General features: G+C 43.7%; 1 protein-coding gene across 1 annotated transcript in view; it reads right to left on the reverse strand.

Annotated features, from left to right (window-relative positions):
- plcb1l (phospholipase C beta 1-like) overlaps positions 1-20,627 on the reverse strand; it is a 99,919-nt gene that overhangs the window by 37,251 nt on the left and 42,041 nt on the right. The window contains exons 4-8 of the mRNA XM_076756280.1: positions 7,445-7,585; positions 6,681-6,760; positions 3,976-4,029; positions 1,854-1,929; positions 78-178 (exon numbers count right to left, since the gene is read on the reverse strand). Of these exons, the coding sequence (XP_076612395.1) occupies positions 78-178; positions 1,854-1,929; positions 3,976-4,029; positions 6,681-6,760; positions 7,445-7,585 (452 nt within the window). The remainder of the gene's footprint in view (positions 1-77; positions 179-1,853; positions 1,930-3,975; positions 4,030-6,680; positions 6,761-7,444; positions 7,586-20,627) is intronic.

Raw genomic sequence — 20,627 nt, forward strand, 5'->3', positions numbered from 1 at the left:
GATATTAAATGAATCACCCTCATCGTTTCAAGCTTTTTCAAACACATTTCTTCTTAAGTAGGAATCACTGTACTTACACGTCAGAGAAGATGTGGTCCAGCTCAGATCGGGGGCAGATGTTGCTCAGGAACATGTTGTAGATCTCTGGAGTGAAATCTTCCTGGGGGATGGAATCATTCTGCAGAGGACAGCAGCAACACGGTCACATACATACATACTGTGCGTACAAATTATAGGGCAGCAGGTGGCCTTGTATGAAAAAAAGTATGAAATACTATCAGTTCTTTTCTGTATTGGTACCTAGATTTTTGTGATTTTATCATTTAAAGAGAATATAATGGAAACAATATTTTCAGTGTGTGTGTGGGTGCTAGAACTTCACAACTTATACGTACAGGCAACTGAAAAGTTTGCACACACAAGGAGCCTTATGCAAGATCATTTTCATATTATCTTACCCTGAATCTCTCTCAGTTTTTTAAGGTCTGCATATTCCAAGTTGGATTCAGCAAATGCTCATGATGGCACACGATGGATCTGTTGTCTTTGTTATCCACCTATCTGCACAAGTCAAGTCGATTATATTTATATAGCCCAGAGTCACACACTTGAGTCAAAGTGCTTCACAGTCTGTACGGGCAGACTACACTAGAAAATTCTCAGTTCAAAAAAATCTGTGAATGGGACAACTTGTACTGACGTGCCTATGTGCAAGATACAGCTTCCACCCTATGGGGTGTTCTATAGCTGACCCCAACCTCTGGTCCCCCTCTGGAAGCGATTACACCCGCAAATATTTCAAATGCAAATAATTCAGAAAAGCTGAGTGCGATTTGTACTTAGACTTCAACAAAAAAGCTGTGGCCACAAGGGCGCCTTATAGACCTATCAGAGCCAAGCAGGTCTGATAAAGACACAGCGCGCCGGGCAGCAGGCACAAGCATTGTGCCAGCAAGAAACAGAGCAGAACCAAATGCTCCTAGAAAGAAGCGAGAGTAAAGAAGATGAGGAAGGATGCACCGAGGGAGGGGGACGCAGGTCAAACCCCGCCGATACTCAATGACTCATTCTAAAGACCTTGGTGCGAACGCGCTGTTGCCTGTGAGTGTGTGCGTGTGTTTGAGGGATTAACAGCACTATCGTTTAGCTGTAATTACTTGCGTGTTGGAACAACAGCAAATCCCACCAGACCTTTATACAGCAACACGTTTTTACCCCCTGCTCTCTCTCCCTCTGCTAATTATGTATAGTTTGTTCTGTGTGTCTGTGTCTGTTTGTGTGTGTTCACTCTGATTGCATTCAGCTACAAAGTGTCTGCCCCACTGTATGTGCATATGTTTCAGCATGTGTTCAGAACTGCATTAAACAGCATTTTCCCACTTGCAAACATGCTAATTACTTGCTACTGCCGGAATACAGAGCTTGTTTGCTGTGTTGGGGGAGTGTTTACAACTCAATGCATGAGGGGGCACCTTCTCTCTGGTGATATCTGAGAGAGGTGAAGATAAAACAGCTTTTGTCATCTCTATTGCTCCCACTGGGTCTATTTGTTTCATTACAACCAAGGCTAAATCAGTTCTGAGTGGGAAGTCATGCAGACATCCAGAAAATAAGACTCCAAAAAAAATGAGCAAAGCAGCAATCAGCTGCTGTTTCAGGAGAATAAAGAAAGAGCTGAATGGCGAGGGGACAGACTGATGGATGGATGGAGAAGATGAAAGAGCTCGGAGACTAAGATAAGAAAGAGAGGCAGAGAAGAGGGGACACAGACAGGATCTGGTTCAGAGAAAGAGGAAATATGAGGAGACAGTAGCACAGAAAAAGGAGGGAGCGTCAGTATTTTGGTGTCTCACTCTGCCAGAAGGGAGGTTACAGTTTTCCAGGGCTGTCTCTACTCGCTTCCTGTCGGCTGAGAATATCCTGAAGATACTGTGGGGACACAAAAATGCACCCTTATGAGTAATCACACAAAATGCCACACAAACAGAGGAGTTTTCAATCCTCTGAGTCAAAACTTCATCACAGCTTTTGATACTTATTGAGGATATCCTGTGAGGAATTTCTGCTGAAACAGCAGCAAACGGGAAAAAGGACAGAGGGGGGAAAAGAAACTAAAAAGAGTGCAGTGCGTGTTTGTTAGGAGAGAAGGCAACCACAGACTGCAGGGAAGATTACAGATTAAAAGACAAAAGAGATACAATGACAACGTGATATATGCAGAATAAAAAAAAACAATCTGCGGAGAGTAGAGAGACAATGTGTGGGGAAAAATAAAAGGCAGATCTAACTCAAACTAATCCTGTCTAATATAACAACCCTGCTATAAATTCAATATTCATGAAGGCTAGAATGTCTCATTTTTTTGATGATACTGCTTGGAGAACTGTTAACTCAACTTTCTCTGCATTTTGGGGGCTCTACATATTTCATTCCACAGGGAGGTGCTTGTATTATTTTACTGTCATACATTATTGCAGCTCTACGAAGGTGCAACACGTGAACACGCTGTTAAAAGCACCGGCGTATTCAGTTTCCTCTTCCAATGTAAATGGATCGTACCATACCAAACACAGTGATATGAATTCTGCTGTTCACACTGTCTAAACTCCAGATGGGAGCGTTACATATATATATATATATACTTTCATAAAGATGAAATAACCACAGATATGTTTTAAAAGATGAGCGCATAAAGTCGTACTCATTTCTTCTTATCATTATCATTACCATAGTTTAGACACTGCTTGTTACTCCACACATCCTATCTCACCAGTCACAAAAAGAGCCGTTTGTCTTGTGTAAATAAATAAAAGGCCTGTAGATGAAATGCTTCCAACTTCACAGCAGAAATCTAACCCTCATATTGCTGCTTCCTTATGAATTCCATTCATCTCCAACGCATCAAGTTTTCATGAGCTAAGAAAAACAAGCCTGTTTTCAGCTTTGTGACACTCCATTTTTCAGATATTCCAACGTGTTTTGGATTTTTTTTTTCAGCCTTAGAGATACACGGTTTTCTCTGACAACACGCTGTCCCGACTCATCAGTTATTTCGAGTGTAGAGAGAGGGAGACAGTGTCTATGTGTGGTGGCACTACTGTCCTCTGTTTTATTCTTGTGTACGTAGACAATAAAAGAAATTTATTGCAGTGAACTGCAGTGTCCTTACAGCTACTGCTGGCTCTGTTTCCACTGACAGTAGCCTGTTTTAATTACATGCAGAGGTATGTCTGTGCACATCCATGAGCACATACTGCATGCTCAGTGGGGGAGCAGAGTCAAGCTGACATTAGTCAAGCTGACATGTCCTACCAGCTATGAGGTTAATTCCCTAAACGGCAAGGAGTGTCTCTCTGCCTCACTGTGTTGACACCCACTGTTTTCCTCTGCGGCTCTGAGGGAGGTTATCGCAGAAGTTCACTGTTGCCTGCCTGAAAGCTTAACTTGACTAATGGCGATGGAGAGAGTTGGATTTTCAGTGAGCTGATGACAAACTCCCAGATAAACGAAAACTGGAAGTGAAATCCACAAAAAATGAAACACACAAAAGGGAATTTGCACACACATCACACGCTGGCACATTCTGATCTGGAGTTAGTGACAGATATAAAGGGGGCCTGCCCAGGGCATGCTATTTCTTTCACTTCCTCTCTCACACGCACACACACACATACACACACGCACAACAAACCAGTAAGGGTGGGCTTTTTAAAGATAGAGGAAAGGACAGTGGTAGAATTAATGGAGCACATTTTACCGCAGAGCTGAAGAGTCGTGGAAAGAATAAAAGGGAGTGTTGTGACGACAGAAGGGAGGGGTAACATATTCTAATAAATGCACGCATGCACACAGAGGATGTGTGTATGCTGAAACGTATGCATGCTTATAGTACCGAGAGAAGGCAGAGGAAGCAACACATTGATCAAAAGAGCGGAGAGGTGGCAGGGGAGAGAGGGATGAGTCAGAGAGACTTACTTCTTGACGGGGATTCGCCCCTCAGGGTTGAGCTGCAGCTTCAGTCGAGTGTATCTGTAGTGGACAGACGACACACCTTACACAACATGTAATCAGCAGTTTGTCTGTGTGAGTAATGGACTTGCTCAAATTTAATTTCTCTGTGTGTGTGTGTGTGTGTCTTTGCATGACTGATGTACTGTACATGTCCCTCACCATTTGTCATGTCTGTCTGTGAGCGAGTGGGCAAATTCATATTGGTGGCACACGCATCACTGTGGTGACACAGTCATTGTCTCTATGCTGCAACACCCAAAGGCCGACTGTAAGCGCAGAGCTCTCTGTGCACACCACAAATATTGGCTGTGTTTACATGGCAGGTTGGAATTGTGGCTAATCCCTGGAAGTCTTGCATTGGCAGTGTAGAGCCATGCAGCAGCAGCAGCAGCACAGGCAGCGCAGCCTGGGCTATAAATAGCTCAGCTGCAACAGGAGCCATCATTACAGGCTGGGCTTTAAGTGGCTGCTGGCTAATAATTAATATCCATTACAGTGTCCACTTCATAGGGCAGGCCAGCTACCACAGGCAAAGTCAACGATGACTGTAATGGTTACAGGGCCAGACGGGGTTTTTGTCTGAGGTGGTTTTTTTTCTCTTAAAAAGAGGGAAATGTGAAGTGAAGAACATTGAGTGTTGGCAGAGAAAGAGCTAGCTGACGACAGTTGATGTCTCTAAAGCGATGTCGGGTTGATTTTTGAAAAAGAAACGGGAAAAGGAGAGAAGGATGCAGGGCTCAGGAGTCCGGAAAGGAGGAGGGAACAGCTAGGTGTTTCTTGACGCCTTCATCTGCCTTACAACCGCCTGTATAATTCATTAAGACGAGCAGGGGAAAACAGATTACTTGCACCTGTCTCCTTTTCTGCTACACTCGCTACTTTCTCTTTCTCTGCCTGCCTCTACTCTCCCTCTCTAGTTAATGCCAAATCAAGAAGGTCAGTTTCCGTTTCACCTACAGTTGCATAAATACTTATTTCTGCACATGCACTTGTGTTTTTAGGCGTGGGACTAAGCGCACACACACACACACACAAACAAAAAAACAACCAAAAACCACAGGTGAATTCCCAGCTTTCCAGCACAGTCACAGGTCATCCATGTAAAACATGCCGTTCTAACCCGAATCATTGGTGCACAAGCATCACGATCCGGGGAGTGGCCGCAGCCCTGTTGCATTGATCTGAAAAGAACATCTTGTAGCAAGAAGCCATTTGAACACATGCTGGGTTCTGTTTTGTTTCCTGTTTGTGGGAACATTGCCTGTCTACACTTCCCCTGCCCCAAAAAAGGTATCACAGCCTTAAGAGCTAACAATGACAATATTCCACTTACAGACTATGAACAGGGATGGAGCCTCTTCACGCTGTAGCAGTAGTAGCATGACAAATAATCGCCTTATTTGTCAGCGAGCGGTGCACAACAACTGCTGCTGTAAGCAGCCAGCGTGACCGCGAAACCTGCTCTATTCAATTCTATTCAACTTTGTGTGTACCGTGTGGTCGATGGCCACTTTTATTGTCTCATAAGTCAATTAGCCTCCTCAGGGGTGCGAGTTAATGGCTTCTGTTCACTGATAAACATCAGACAGCTGGGAGTTGTCACCCAGCATATTCAATACGATATGCCAGATTCATATTTAGGTTCACTCTGCATGAGCTTCACTCAGTGACTCACTGCACACATAAAGCAGCTGTGAAACATAGATCAGTGTGTGGGCTCCATTCAGATCAATAGGAACGTGGTGCTATAAGCAGTTACTAAACAGGATCAGAGGTGCTGTGAGGCCGATTGATGATAAAACTCGACTGAACGGACAAAGAGCCTGATTCATTGATTAGGGCAGTTGTGATTCAAGCTGGAACAAAATGGTGACTCCTCCTTAACATTTTGACACCACCGGTCAGCAACCCTGAACCTGCTTAAGGACCTACTGACACGGCTCTGTCATTATGTCATCAATGCAACAAGAATACAGGCTGCAGCGCCACATGAATGCACACTCACACACACGCACATGCTGTCACGTACGCACTCTCGCACCAAGAAGCAGATAAGCCAGCTGAGATGCACAGAGTCAGGTTCATGAACCAATACGTTCCCAGCTGTTTTATTTTTCCTCCTACTTCCTTCCTGTGTCTTTTTTCTCTCCTTACTCTTCTGCATCGATGTGAGGTGAAGTGACCTTTATAACTCAAATCCTCAGGCCGCCTTGCGGAGCTGTGAAAAGTAACTTCTTACCTTCTTTTTGTGTGTGTGTTTGTGTGTGGAAGCAGTAGTACAGCCCATATGCACCTTGGTGTATTCGTACAGGTGTCTGTGTAAGTTTTATGGCATACTTTCGGCAGTTATGTGCATGTTGTGTTTTTACATGCATTTGCAAGTAAACACTCACTGTGTTTAGTGATTCTCCTGTGTTCAGGAGAATTGGAGCACTTGTTTAGCATTAAAGTCAGTCATATTTCTCTTTTACAGAGGAGTGCTCATTTGCTTTTTCCTGCTGTTTCAGTTTTAGGTAAAATACAGTCCATACCTGATGTGACGCTTGCGATGACTGCCGTTTTTTGTGTCTACCAGACCTGATTTTCATAGTTATCTTGGGGTTTGTGGATTTCCATTTTTGTGTGACTGCTTGTGTGTGTGTGTGTGTGTGTGTGTGTGTGAGACATACGCTTTCTCAAGGCAGGCCTCTCTGGACATGTTCTGCACCAAGAGGTTAGATGCCAGGTTGAACAGCTCTTCCGCCCATTCCTGCAGTAAATAAAACACAGGCACACACACACACACACACACACAAAACACATATACGCATACATACACATCCACCACACATACACAGTTAGTAGTGCCATGTGTTTGAAATAAATGAAGTCATTAGTGCATACATGCAGGCATGCTGATAACATCCATTTGAATTCAGAGGCTGTTGCCTGATCCCGCACACCATGTAGTTAACCCAAGAGAGAAATTGCGCCTCCCTCAAAAACCTCCAAACTGAACAAATAATAAATGGGTGCTTTTTGTAGGCCCACATTTTTATTGCCATCTGAATTATAAGATAGTTGAGATACTGATCACATTATTACTACATGACGTTACATGTGCATTATTGTTACATGGCCTTTTTTATCATTTTAATTAACCTTTAGAACATTTCTGCAAGAGTTGCCAAAATAACACGTTGATTTAGATTAAATCATTCTAGAAAAAATAACACGTCCATATATTGCTGATCATGCAACTGACCACAGTGGCTTTGCAAATGATGATGGAGGCGTATGACAAGATGTGGCCTGGCCCAGTGGATGGAAAATTTACATTTAAACAATGCTCAGATGGAACTGCTGATAGGAGCACCGCACGTGTTCATGCAAGACAGTCATAATTATTAACAATTCTGACTGTTTTGTTATTGGTATTGTGCAGAATACACACCTTAGCCGTCTCCTCCTGGAAGGCCATGAAGTTCAGATAGGTGATGTTGACCATGTCAGGGCCGCTGACCACTGTCAGCATCCTGTTCTCCATCTTCCCCGCCAGAGTGCTGACATCCAACAGCTCTCGCAGCTTGGCTTCCTGAACGTACGAAACGCAAACGAGACAAAGACAGAAAAAAGTTTGTCATCACTACTACCAAATTGAAAAAAACTAACAATGAAACTCATCAAGTGAAGGCATAAGGAGTGTTTTCCTATCAATATCAGTCCCAGTTATGTCATGCCAGCTTCCCCAGCGACAGACATCACCCCACCTCTACAACCACAGCCTACAGTCCAGCTTAAACCTGCATGCAAAACCCAGCAACTCAAATAAAACCTCCATGAGTGGAAAAGCAAAAGACATAAAACAGGCCATGGAAAAAGGCAAAGTGTGTTTTTTTTGAGGAAGTGAGAGACAGTACTGCTCTGTGTCATGTTTTTTTTTTTTTTGGTTTGATGTTGTGTTACAGCAAAAATCGCCCTGTGAATGCACTGAACTGAAACAAGACCTGCCAGCATTTTGTTCTCGTCGGAGGGCTGATTTGTGTGATTAATGAGAGGTCAGCTGTCTGAGGCACAGTGTGAGGAGCGAGGTGAGCTGCTACAGCCCCAGTGGATCCCAGTGTGACTTGCAGGTTCCATATTACAGGCTATAAAAGCAGCAAAAAAGGTGGGTTAAGCAACACTAGGATGGGAGACATTTTCAAGTGTAAACAAATTAAAGGGGCATTGAACTGATATTAAAAGGATGGCACTGGTGAACTCACTGGTACATTATGTAGACTTGCAAAGCATAATAAAACACAAAACATCTGCAGGGGATTCATGGTGTTATTTACTACAATGACCCCACAACAGCTCCCAACTCCTCTTTTCAAACCTCGTTTTACCTCCCGTCCAATCACATGTCCAGCTTAACCATGAAAGAGGAGCAGCCAATGCACAGCAGATGCACAGGATAAAATACTTTGTGATTCATTTAGCCGAGGAGACCCCACAAGGATACGGTTCAGAGAGGTTTTTAATAAATCCCTCCACGAACGCTGCAAAGTCATAAGAGGAAATTATCTCCACTTTGAGCAACGCAATTTTCAAGATTTAATTCTCCGCAACCGTCATCATCCAACAAATTCAGCCGGTTAAATGGGCCTGTTGTAAGAAGTCTGTTGTCTGTTGGAACAAAACATTGGGTGCTGGCTACAGTTCAGTTCACACAGAGAAAAACTCGGACGGATTTGTATTCAGCAGAGGTAACTGTCGGAGGAAAACTGATCCAAAATAATTTTCGCAAATATACATCTGAGTATCTCATCTTTGGTGCAAATCATATAAGAAAACGAACTACAATGCCTCTGAGGTGGGAGACAGGAATAACAATGATCTTCTTCTCTCCATTGCAGGCCAGTACGCAAGCGGCATACAAAACAGTTGCTCCGGCTTAATTAACACAACAAAAAAGCCCTGTAAAGGATTTTGCAGTGAAAGCAAATGAGCTCCCACTAATTTAACCAATCAAACAAAGAGCATTGTGTCCTGTGTCACGCTGATAAATGTCCTCTACACGTCCCTCACACCTCCCCATCAAATTGCGCGGCTTAGTGTTATTATCAAGCTGAACTTTTCTGAGGCAGTACATTTTCGCTATCGAAGAATCACCCCGCTCTGACAGCCTGTCTGTCTGCCTGCCCCTCATACCGGAGTCTGAGGTTTTATGTGGCCGTGTAAAGAGCTACTTTCTTGAAAAAAAAAATTCCTGAGGAGAGGAAGGATATATAACTAAGCGCACACACTATACACTGCAAAAGTCACAGGTTTCCAGTGGTTTGTGATTTGCTAAGTCAGCAGGTTAGAGTTACAGGATCCTGGGCTTGACCACCAATCAGCTGAACACAAAGTGCTGATTTGAACGGGAATCCATCACTGCTCACTTACGTCTTCTGAATGCCACCCGCTCCATCAATCAGAGCATAAAAAGCCACTTTCAATTTGCTAAAACACACTATGGCCAAGTACCTATGAGGGATGCTTTGGCAGAGTGCCGAAGATGAAAGGCTTCTCAGAACAGACGAGACGACAGTAAGATGCATATTTCATACATTACAGTGCTTGGACGTCAATACATTTTGATACTGGTTTGATTCTACTTCTAGCCATTAGCTGAACATACAGCTCATCTCCTTGTAAGCCGTGATCAGGGAGGGAGCTGCAGGCACTCACAGCACATCAACTAGAGAAGCATCAGCAGTTATGTTGGGAAAGGACTTAGTCAGAGAGAAATGAGCTGATGTCGGGGGGGGAGACAGACCCTGCTGGACAGGAGGGGGAGGAGGAAAAAGGAAGAAAAAAACAAGTAAAGCCATGGAAAGATAATAGGAGAGGAGTGGGCTCAGCCATGTGAGTGAAGTGTAATTTGTGATGGTGCATTGTGGGAGCCTTTGGAGGCACGCCCAGGGTCCCAGTTGCCACAACGATGGGAGATTTAGAGCCAAACAAGCTATGGGTGGGGGATGGTTGGGACTGAGCCTGTCCTCAACAGAAAAACAACCATACAGGACGACTTCCCAAGCATGTTATTACGACCCATGTTTGCATTTACTCTAGTGGCGATAGTAATTCTGATGGTAACAAAGGAGAAGGTCGGGTGATGTAGTATAAAGAGCAAGAAAGACCACATGTGGAGGAAGGTGGGGGGGGTGAATGGGTCAAACAGAGACAGGGCTTTGACCCTGGAGACTGCTGTCCCATGTGAACCCGAGCTTAGCCTATGTACAACATACTCAGAGTCCACTGATGTGAACGTCTATTTCTAGTGTATGTGTGTGAATGCGTGCTGTGTATCCATGCTTGTGAGTGCGTGTGTTTATTCAGGCATTCAGGCATGGTTGCATGTTGGTAGCTGCAGTGTGTCACAGTACAGGAACTCTGCTCAGTCACTTAACATTCAGGTGGAGCTGCAGCCTGAGGAAATAAACAGACTTCCTCTTCCTGCATTACTTTGTCACAAGGCCCTACTTGTCACCAGCCATGCACTCAAACTGTGTCACACTCTGTTGGGCACACAGGAAAGGATTCAGATTGGCAAAGGGAAGTCTGCCACACCTCAGGTCATTAAACCTGCAGCACGGCACCTGTCTGGGCTCACACACGCCAGCACACAATCACAAATGCACACACATCCACATGGGAGCACACATGCATTAAACAGGGCTCAAGTAGGAACAAGTGAGGACGCACATATGAATGCACGCACGGTCACGTGTACACACACAAACACACAGAGACACCAGATCAAAGGAAATGTCAATATGAATGATTGATGATGACCCAACTGCCTACACACATGCCACTCAACATTTGCCTTTAATGCACGACATCACAGGGTCCTACGTGCTGGTGGTGTGATGGCACATGCTAAATGATCCACTTTAAAATAAGGATGCTTCATCACACTGTGGTTCTCAAGCAGTGGTGGCAATATTTCAATGTTTTCATAAAATGTTTCCCTATGCCGGGGCGGTTGAAGTAATTGATTAGGTGTCAGGTATAGCAGCTTTAATAGGTGAACAGTGCAAGTTCAAGACAGGTGCTGCTGGTGTACAGATTGATGTTACAGTTTCTTCAGAGGTATTTCTTTTTCCCCTTAATGTACTAACTCTCACAATACACACAGTTCACAGCACAGTGCATTTAAAAAAAACCCATTTCGGCTTTGGTGTCTTGAGGATGCCTGCACTTTAGTTGACCCCACCAGACTGTGTAGTTTGTTGCAGCTCACGCCACATTTTTTTTTTTTTTTAAAGCATCTGTACTTAAAAACGAAAGATTGTTTAAGAGATCATATTAGGGTTTCAAGATTTTACTGAATGCAAATCTTAAATATTGCGTGATTTATATAATGTGGCATTTGACACCTGGTGTAAGCAGTCAGATGTTATCATCGTCTGCCGCGGATCACCTCATCTGACCTCACACTTTCACACAGTCCTCATGAATTCCTAATCCCCTCATCTTACAAAACACCCAATTATGGCCCTCCAAACCCCAGAGAAACACGGATAGAGACAAACACGGAGGGCTTTAAAGTCTGTAACTTTCATCATGCTGTTATCAGAATTCAGAGCAGCACATGTTAACGTATGGAGCTGTGACACTGTAGAGCCGCACTGCAGGTTACGAGCAGGGCACCGATTCTCCTGCTGCTGGCTAGCCTTGTTAACTAACAGAGCGGGAAGATGCTTCTGGTGGGGCTCTAAAAACGCTGCAGGCATTTGGAGGGAAATTATGGGATATCAAGCTGGGGGTGATGTGCTCATTCTGCCACACAAATACTGTGCAAGCTCGTGTTTTGTCATTTGCATGCGCCCATGTGTGTGAATAGATGTGTCATCACGGCTGGACTATGATCTGCCTTAAGTCAATTACCTTCGCATCATTTTATTGTTGTTTGAAGGGTTTCATCAAGTGTGTGTGTGACCACGTGCTTTCTTGTTTATCAGCCAGTATGAGTCAAAGAGTCTACAGAGCATTTCACCCATAGCAAAAGCTAATCCTAAGACGACGACTCCTCCTGGCGATGCAGTCATTTATTTAAGAGGGTCACGCTGCATCTGCAGAGCATGTTTTAAACATTAGCCACATCATAACTTACACAGACAGAAAGCACTGAAACATTGATCCCATTAAAAGAAAGAGCCCCGTCTTTCTCGCCAAGCTAAAGCTGTTTCCCGCAAAATGACCTTACTAATCATTTGCACGCGTGCATGCATGCGCACACACACACACACACATGCAGTCAGTCACGAGAATGTAGACATCACACTCTTCAAGTACACAGGTACCTCGAGTTGAACTCTGCATTCACAAGTACACACAGGCAATCACACTGTGCAGGTACGGGCTGTTTATTTTCTTTTCTCATACTTAAATTTTCCTGCAAATGATATTCTGCCCAGCACAGTGACCATATACATTTCATCAAACACATTTTTTAACATTGTCATTTCATCAGAATAAAAAAAAAAATGAAGACAATAACAATGTGCAGTGCAGAAATGAGAAGATGTCAGCGTAAAAATGTTTCTCAAGTTGAATAGCCCTGCAGCTAAATGGATTGTACAAGCCGCATACAAATGCATGTGCACACGTATGTGCATGTACACACACACACACACACACACACACACACACACAAACAAAGAATCCAACAAGTTCTACAACAAAAATGTACACTTTACACCCTCGCAGTGGGGAATTACAGTATGGAGCCTTTCTGCTACAGGGGGACACTATGTAGTTCAGCTTTAAAGCTTTTCTGCTGATCAAACGGCCTGTTTGATTCAGCCTCAATAGCAGCAGCCTTTCATATACGGATGGGAGAGCTGTCTGCTCCCATTACAGCTCTGCAGTTTCATATTTTAAACTTCCTCGGCTTGGAAACTGCCTACTAATTTTTCTAGCTTGGGGTGAAACACAGCCACTATACAGTGCAGTGTGTACAGACTGAGGATAAGCTAAGGATAAAGCCCTCACAAACAACTGCATTGCAAAAGCGATCTGAGAATGTAATTGAGAACAGGAGAGGATGAGATGGAAGGTGCGACGGAATCGGAGAGAGGGATCATGAGGGAGTCTTTGATTCTGGGGCATCCATCTTCCCCTCTCTCCCTCTATCTGCATCCTGCTCTCATCCCCTCATCTGTGAGGCTCACTGTCTCTGTTTCTTTTTATTATGCTCCCACATGGTCATAATTCATTGGAGCACTCAAGTGTCAGTGGATGCAGACCACCACAGTTTCACAAGGCGGAGAATTGCCCACAAGGCCGGGAGTAAAAGGTCAGCGCTTCATCAGTCAGCTGTCAGGTGATGCATCACTGACCACAGGATGGAACCAAGTGTGCACACATTTGGCTTTGTCTGCACGCGCGCGTGTGTGTGTGTGTGCCCCTGCAATCTTAAGACATAAAAAGGCCTTCTCAAAAAGTGGAAAAGGGTTTGCTGTGGGTTGAGTGTGCCAGAATGATGCTAATTTCTTAAAATGATACTTATTTTCCTTTAAGCCATCTGGCTCTCTTGCCTGTAATGCAGCTGTATTGGCGACTGTCCACAAATGAAGCATCAGTCAGCACAGTTTGTTAGTTCAAGGATGCAGTGCAGCCTGTACAAGGCTGTGTATAAGAGGGAAAACACAGCATTTACACCAAGGAAGACATTAACCCAGCTAAACAAAACAATTTCCCTTTATATTACCTGTGGTTGATTGAGAGGTTTAATGGTTAAGAAGTGGATTAGACAACCTGATTAAAGTAAAGCTTTGGATCATCATTAGCTCTCTGCCACATTGCATTTGTCAGTGGTGATGTGTTGTTGGCGCTCATGCATCGAAGCACAGGTCGAGAAAATGTGTGGGAGGAGGCTGAAAGATCGTATGAACTTAACAATCCTTCATTCCGGCTCTTCAATAAGGGCATTTCATTAACCCCCGAAGCAGTGAGACATGAAACGAGAGATGGAAGAGTGGACAGAGGGGAGACAGGGAGCACATATCATGCCATTTCCAAAATGCCAACACATCAGCAATAACTTGTGCTGACAGGCGCCCATTTCCACATCTTTGATAAGAGGCCTACTCTTCACACCCAATGCTAATCATCCCATGACACACAGTGGAACTGAGCATCGCACACTTAAAGGGGAGTGAAAAGTGCATTTTTTAAAAGAGCAGTTACACAACATATTTCTCATTTTATCATGAATAATCTAATCATGGACTTCACAAACTTATTACAGTAATTCCTCTTACTGATCAGACTTCATTCTGCTGCACAGCCAGACCTCTGTCAGACTTTCATTATGCCAGCAGGGCAGCTGGACTCCACACTCCAGGCAAAAATGTATTGGAAAGAAATTCATAAAATGAGGAGTGTTTGATGTATCATCCCAGAAACTTTAATAATTTCATAGAACTACTCCTAATTCCACTCAGCGTGCTAACTAAAACAATTTATTGAATTTTCACGCCTGGAGCAGTAACCGTTCTGACCGACTGGACAATTAAATTTAGACTTCAGTCTGCAGCTTGCTGTTTTGTGTCTATGTTTTGCCTAAACGTGATGTTTTTCTTTGTCACATTTCTGTCCAGTGCAATGATACAGATGACAATAAACTGTTTCCCTCCTGTGAGTTTGAATTCTAAGCAGCTGACTGAATCATAAATTAAAGAAATGGCCTTAAAACACTACATAAAACCAGATTTTGAAGTTTGAAAGAAGAAAAAAGCCACCTGACCACGATCACAGTGTTTAAGTGGAATAAAACCGCAGATGTCTGACAGCTGTTGACAGCTGCGACTGTAGCCCCGGACAGAAAATGGCAGAAACTCCTAATTCAGTCTGCCACCTCGCATATAAAAACTCTCGACATCTCATTCAGGCTGCTGGTGTCATTGAGGAGAAACACATTCTTCAATGGGAACATAAGGAATCCTTGACAGCACTTGACTGCAAACCTCGGCCCCCTCGATAACTAAATCATCTGATTTGACTGTCACACGACAGACACTGTCACAAAGAATCGGCCACGGAGGAGTCCTCAATGCTTCTGACATTTTCTCCACTACATTTTTCAGTACCTCATCTCCTGAGCTGGCATAAGTGTGTGTGTCTTCTTTTGTGTTTGTGCGTGCACCCTCTACAAGCAAATATCTCATCAATCAAATGAAAGATAGTATTGCTTCATAATTGCTGGGATGTCATTTCATTCATTCTTCAAATAACCTCTGATATCCCCCCTTTTGATGAGAATAATGTTCCAGAAATGTGGAGGAAATTGCTGAGAAATCGACTTTATTCTAGCATGAAGGTAACATGAAAAGCGTGTGAGGAGTGACACATGGGGGCTGTACAAAAATTACTGGGTTGGGGAGAAGGGGATGAATCTATTTTACAAAACCCTCCACAGCCTTATTAATATCTCAAAGCCAAATTTTCACGGCAAAGAAAACAAACCGGTGGTGGAAAAGAGCCACTCTCACATTTTGAATGAGTGAACCAGGCACAGAGAGTATCTCCTTGCCTCCAAGCTCTATTTTGTTTCAAGACACAAGGACTGTTGAAGGACTTCTTAAACTTTTCAGTTGGATAAATAAGGACGGTTATTTTGCACATGAATTCACTCATGTGTGCTGGTCTTTAAAGACGTGTATGAGGCTGTCAAAATATGCTGAAGAGGAGCAGAATAGCAGAGTTTAAATGTATTATCTATGCATTTATTTTTGACTATAAATATCACAAAGATAAGCTGAAGTATAAATATGAGGAACAAGTTATGTTTCTTAACTTAAGGTTTCAGTCCTGTGTTTACATTTTGGTGGTTGGCACTCTTATATTTGCATTTTACATTGAACGGTAAGGTGTAAGTTTGGAAGCCATGGGGAGGGAACAGATGCAAAAAAAGTCCACCATGAAAAAGTAGATTTTTGCACTTAAGTTCAAGGAGAATGTTAGAAAGAAATCATTGTTAAAAAAAAAAAAGGTTCTTAAACAGCTGTTTGAGTCTTTACGTGCATGTTCATAGAAACCCAATCATAACTCACTCCAACACCTGGACAAGACACCAGAGATTACAAGATTATACCGCCATTAATGGCAAAAACAGACTTTTGTAGCAGATGCCTGAGTAACAGGGGGAATAAGAGACCTGTGGGGAAGCAGACTGCCAGCATGGATTAAGAGGGAACATAAAAGCTCCGAGGGCAGGACATAAGGATAATTATACAGAGGAGACTCGCCACATCTCTGTCACAGAGAGTGCCTTTGCACCTCAGTTCCTGTGAATGTAACCTGCATAATAATATGCTACAAGGGCACACACTGTATGCCATAGCCAAATGAGGTTGTAAATTTTACATGTGTTCATACACTTGCGTCTGCGCACACATGGGTGCTTATGAGCGTCCAAGAGTAAGTTGGTGTCTGTGGGGAGAGACAGTCAGACAGACAGCGAGAGAATAAAGAGAGAAAAAGAGGCAAGAGGACGTTTCACGCTGTGGGTGAATCATTGTGAAGGCAAGATGGAGAGACAGAAGAGGCAAGGGGCAGGTTTGATGAGGTGGAAGTAGTCTACCTGGCATGCACTCGTCCTCTCGCTGGCTGAGCTCACATTGGGCAGACAGGAAGGCAGAGGCACAGACAGGAAGGAGCTGACCTCAGATACACCTCATGAACTCCAGCAGGAGGAAAATAATCAACCACTGTGACTCACCAGCTCAGCACCTCTCATTAGAACGAGCGCCGAACAAAACCGGGAACTACATCAGCGAAGGAGTCAAATAGCTGAGCTGGCAGTTAAATCAAACATGCGGCGCACTTGGTTGGAGAATTTAGTAAAGCTGTGTAATGAAATGATATGATGGCGAAAACAAAGCTGGGAATTTAATAAACAGAAAAATGTCAAAAAGAAAATAATTGGCTCAGATTTTTGAGAGTTTTTGAGTGTGAGGTTATCCAGTGGCATGGAAGAAACATGTAAACCTCGCTAAAATAAATGGATAAAGTTAAGGCATCATGCCAGTTACTGTTTCAAAATAACTGGTATGCGACCAAAAACTTTGACAGAGTTTGTTATTCCGCTTGCTATTTTTTTCTCTTGTGCCACTTAGTCCCTCCATCTCAGCGTGCTCCAGGTATTCTGGTCATTACTCCCACCCACTCTCTGTGAGTCATTCTCATCAGTTTGAGGTGGATGAACCCCATTCTGTTCAAGCTGTCCATCAAGTGGCAGTCTTTCAGGGGTGGCACTAAAAACAGCTCCCGGGCAGCAGAAACTGGCAGGTACATAACCACAGTAATTATCCTGTAGTCGTACAGAAGCTCTAATTTAGTGTGGGCAGACTTGGGCAGGCTGGAAGTGCGGACAGAAAATGCTAAAAGCTGCTAAAAGCAATCAGCATATACAGAACATGCATACACGGAAGCAACACATGCATGAACACCGGCATCTAAGGCACAGATGCACGTACACCCACACAAAGACTAAAAAATGTGGTCAGTGCAAAAATACACAGAGCACATACAGAGAATTATCACATTTGTGCTGTATTCTGCTGTATTCTCTAAGTGACCCTGGACTATTGCTTAACTGTGGAGAGGGACACTGTACCAAGAGGGGATCAATACATTATTCCATTATCAGTAGGATTAGTAATTGTGCAAACTCATGCAGAAGATAGACAAACACACCATAGATAAAGCCCCAGAGGTGTAACTTTTGACTTTGCAATTACAAATCTACAACAGTGGATCGGGTTGCCAGCCAGCAGCAAAACACAATCAATGACTTTTCAATGCAATGTGACAACAGAGCACCCAACATGCCAAACCCCCCCATTACCAAACTTTTAAAAACACTTGGGGCTGACAAGCCTTTTTCATGAGAACACTATTTTTTTCTTCCCCACTGCTCCTGACCTGAACCTCATCTGATTTCACTTTGTGCTCTTCAATCAAACTCCCTTTCCCTCAAAGCGGCCTGCAAAGACTCACAGTACGTCAGCATGTGTGTCTGGAGGGAAGGAGGGCCATTTCCAGCCTTCAGTCCTCCCTGAGGCACCCAGCTCAGGCCCTCCAAGAGCCAGGAGCCCCATGGAGAGAGGGCCCTGCAGGTGAAATGTCCACAATGGGGTCCAAGAGTAAATAATTTATATGAGTCCCTGTTGGCACAGTGCTGCCTTCAGGCTGTAGATGCTCTGCCACTGCTGCTGTTGTAAGAAGGCAGCATATGTCCTTTCCCTCTAGCTGTTTCCATTTTTTGCCATCTTTTACTTCCACTCCTTCCTTCTTGATAGAAACACTCCAGTATTCTGGGCTCCTTTCTGCATAGAGGACACTAAGCAGATTCCAGCCCCAATGACATCTTTAATAATTCTGACCAGAACCAATTGGGTTTATTGGAGGACATTCCTGCAGGACTAAAAGTGGGGGAGGGGGCTGTGTAGCATCAGAACTAGTCGACATGCTGTATAAAGTAATAGTGAAGCTGAGGAGAAGGACCTGTGCTTTGTCTTTCTGCTGATGGAGACCTGGCTTTATTCATCCCAGAGACATGGCTTTGTCCTGATTTGTTAGGCTGATATGAATGATGCACAGGAGTTGTGCAATACTACAGTGCATGGCCTACAATTTGTAAGTGTACTGGCCTCTAAAATAAAACTACACTGTACAGACACACAAGATGTCCCGCAGGAAGCTTTCCCCAAGCATCATGAGCAATTTTTGTTTTTACATTGTCTAATAATTAGGCTTAGTTACAATTAGGGTGATGATTTGGTCCCTACACAACAACAGCAACAGCAAACTGAAGGCAAAAAATACAATAAAGTAAAACGAAAGTGGAGATAAGGATGTGAAGATATTCATTTACTCACATAGTGAGAAATTTTACACTGTTTCTTCAGCATGTTGTCCATAAGGTGATGATATGAGAGGGATTTAAGTCAGATTTGATTGGATCAGTCAAAAGTGGGGCTGCTTAGTGAACACAGGGCTATAGAGGGATACTGTTGGCCTCCACCCACACATCGCTGTCGATGGGGTTGTTTCTCATCTCTGGCAATCCAATTGATAGTGGTTGACGTAAAACACATCACTACGGCGCTGGAATGTCACCACTGACACCAGATTTAAAAACTCCAGTATACTGTGAAATACTGATGGATTAACCTGGTGGTGACACAATGTAACCGATGTTCATTTCTATACAAAGGTCCCGAACTCCAGCTTTACGGTAAGTCCCATGGGAAGAATCTACTGTTACAATATACAGCACTGTGCTGACACTGCAGATCTTGAGTGGAACAGAAAGTTCCTCTCATCAAAGCTCATTATCTTGTGTGCCTCAGACAGCAAGGTATGCTGGGTCAGTCAGGCCTCCACACACACACAAAAAAAAAAGTCTGAGGAAACAGTTGTTTAGCACCACACTGGCATGCCAGTTCGCACACTACTGTTCCACACACAGGGAGCAAAAAGTTACTAGGTGACATAATTCTGTGCATAAACAACCCTAATTGGGTCTCCAAATCCCTCTGCAAACATTGGATCGTGCAGTGATAATTGTGATTTATCCTCTGTCTGTAGTCATCATTTAGCCTTTTGCCATCATTAGCTTTGCCATCACACAGAGAGCCTGCTGTCCCGACATCCCCAGACCATCTGCCGGGCCAGGCCATGCCAGCCACCAACCAACCAGCCACCTACCACCCTCGCATAACGCCCCATTTGGTATGGCATCTGTGTGACCCACAGATCTGCCAACAAAGGATTACTGAATGTTAAAACAAGCCCTTGGATATTTAACAATATTCAAATGGCCATTTAATCCTATGGGCTATGTTTGAGCTGACAGTGATCTGGGGACACCCCATTTCAAGATGCCACGGTGTTAATGACACACATGATGGGAGAAATCAACACTCCGATGTGGAACTAGCCTCCATATCTGATTGGCTTTGATTCTGTGTGACCGATCTCTGATAAAAGATGATTATCAGTCCACGGTTGTTCTGTACCAGACAACAGACACCTATGGCACCTCCAAGTTTAATTAGCGTGTCTCAGTTTCTAATGGCAGACCAGGAGAGGAGTCTAGACAAAATGCCTGCCACCTGCTAACAAGGCAGACAATCCAAAACAGCTGATTATCAGAGAAAGCTTTGACTTGTAACAGTGCTTAGAAATGTTGGGATTATTTTCTGTATGACACAGAAAAAGAGCGAGAAACATCACAATCCTCAGCTTTCACTTGAGTCACTGTCAGTCAGCTGCTTTTGTTTCTTGGCCAGCCATCAGGAGTTGAAACAGAAGAAATTATGGCGATGGGCTGGATGGGTACAAACATTGTGTTTGTCAATCCTCTTATTCAGTCCAGAAGCATCAGCTGACATCCATATCAACCCTTAAGGAGCACTGTCTTAAATATGATGTGACAAAATAAAACCCAGTAACGCTTATCAAATGTGGATCAGTTCTTCGAGGATATCGTTCTAGCCAAACTACACATTAACTGTTTACTGTCTTCACTGATGCTTGTGCAAAAGGCAGGCCTAACATTATCTGTCAGCCTACCATGCCAAGCCAAAACATTT

This window comes from Chaetodon auriga, chromosome 18, assembly GCF_051107435.1.
Source record: "Chaetodon auriga isolate fChaAug3 chromosome 18, fChaAug3.hap1, whole genome shotgun sequence".
NCBI classification, from domain to species: domain Eukaryota; kingdom Metazoa; phylum Chordata; class Actinopteri; order Chaetodontiformes; family Chaetodontidae; genus Chaetodon; species Chaetodon auriga.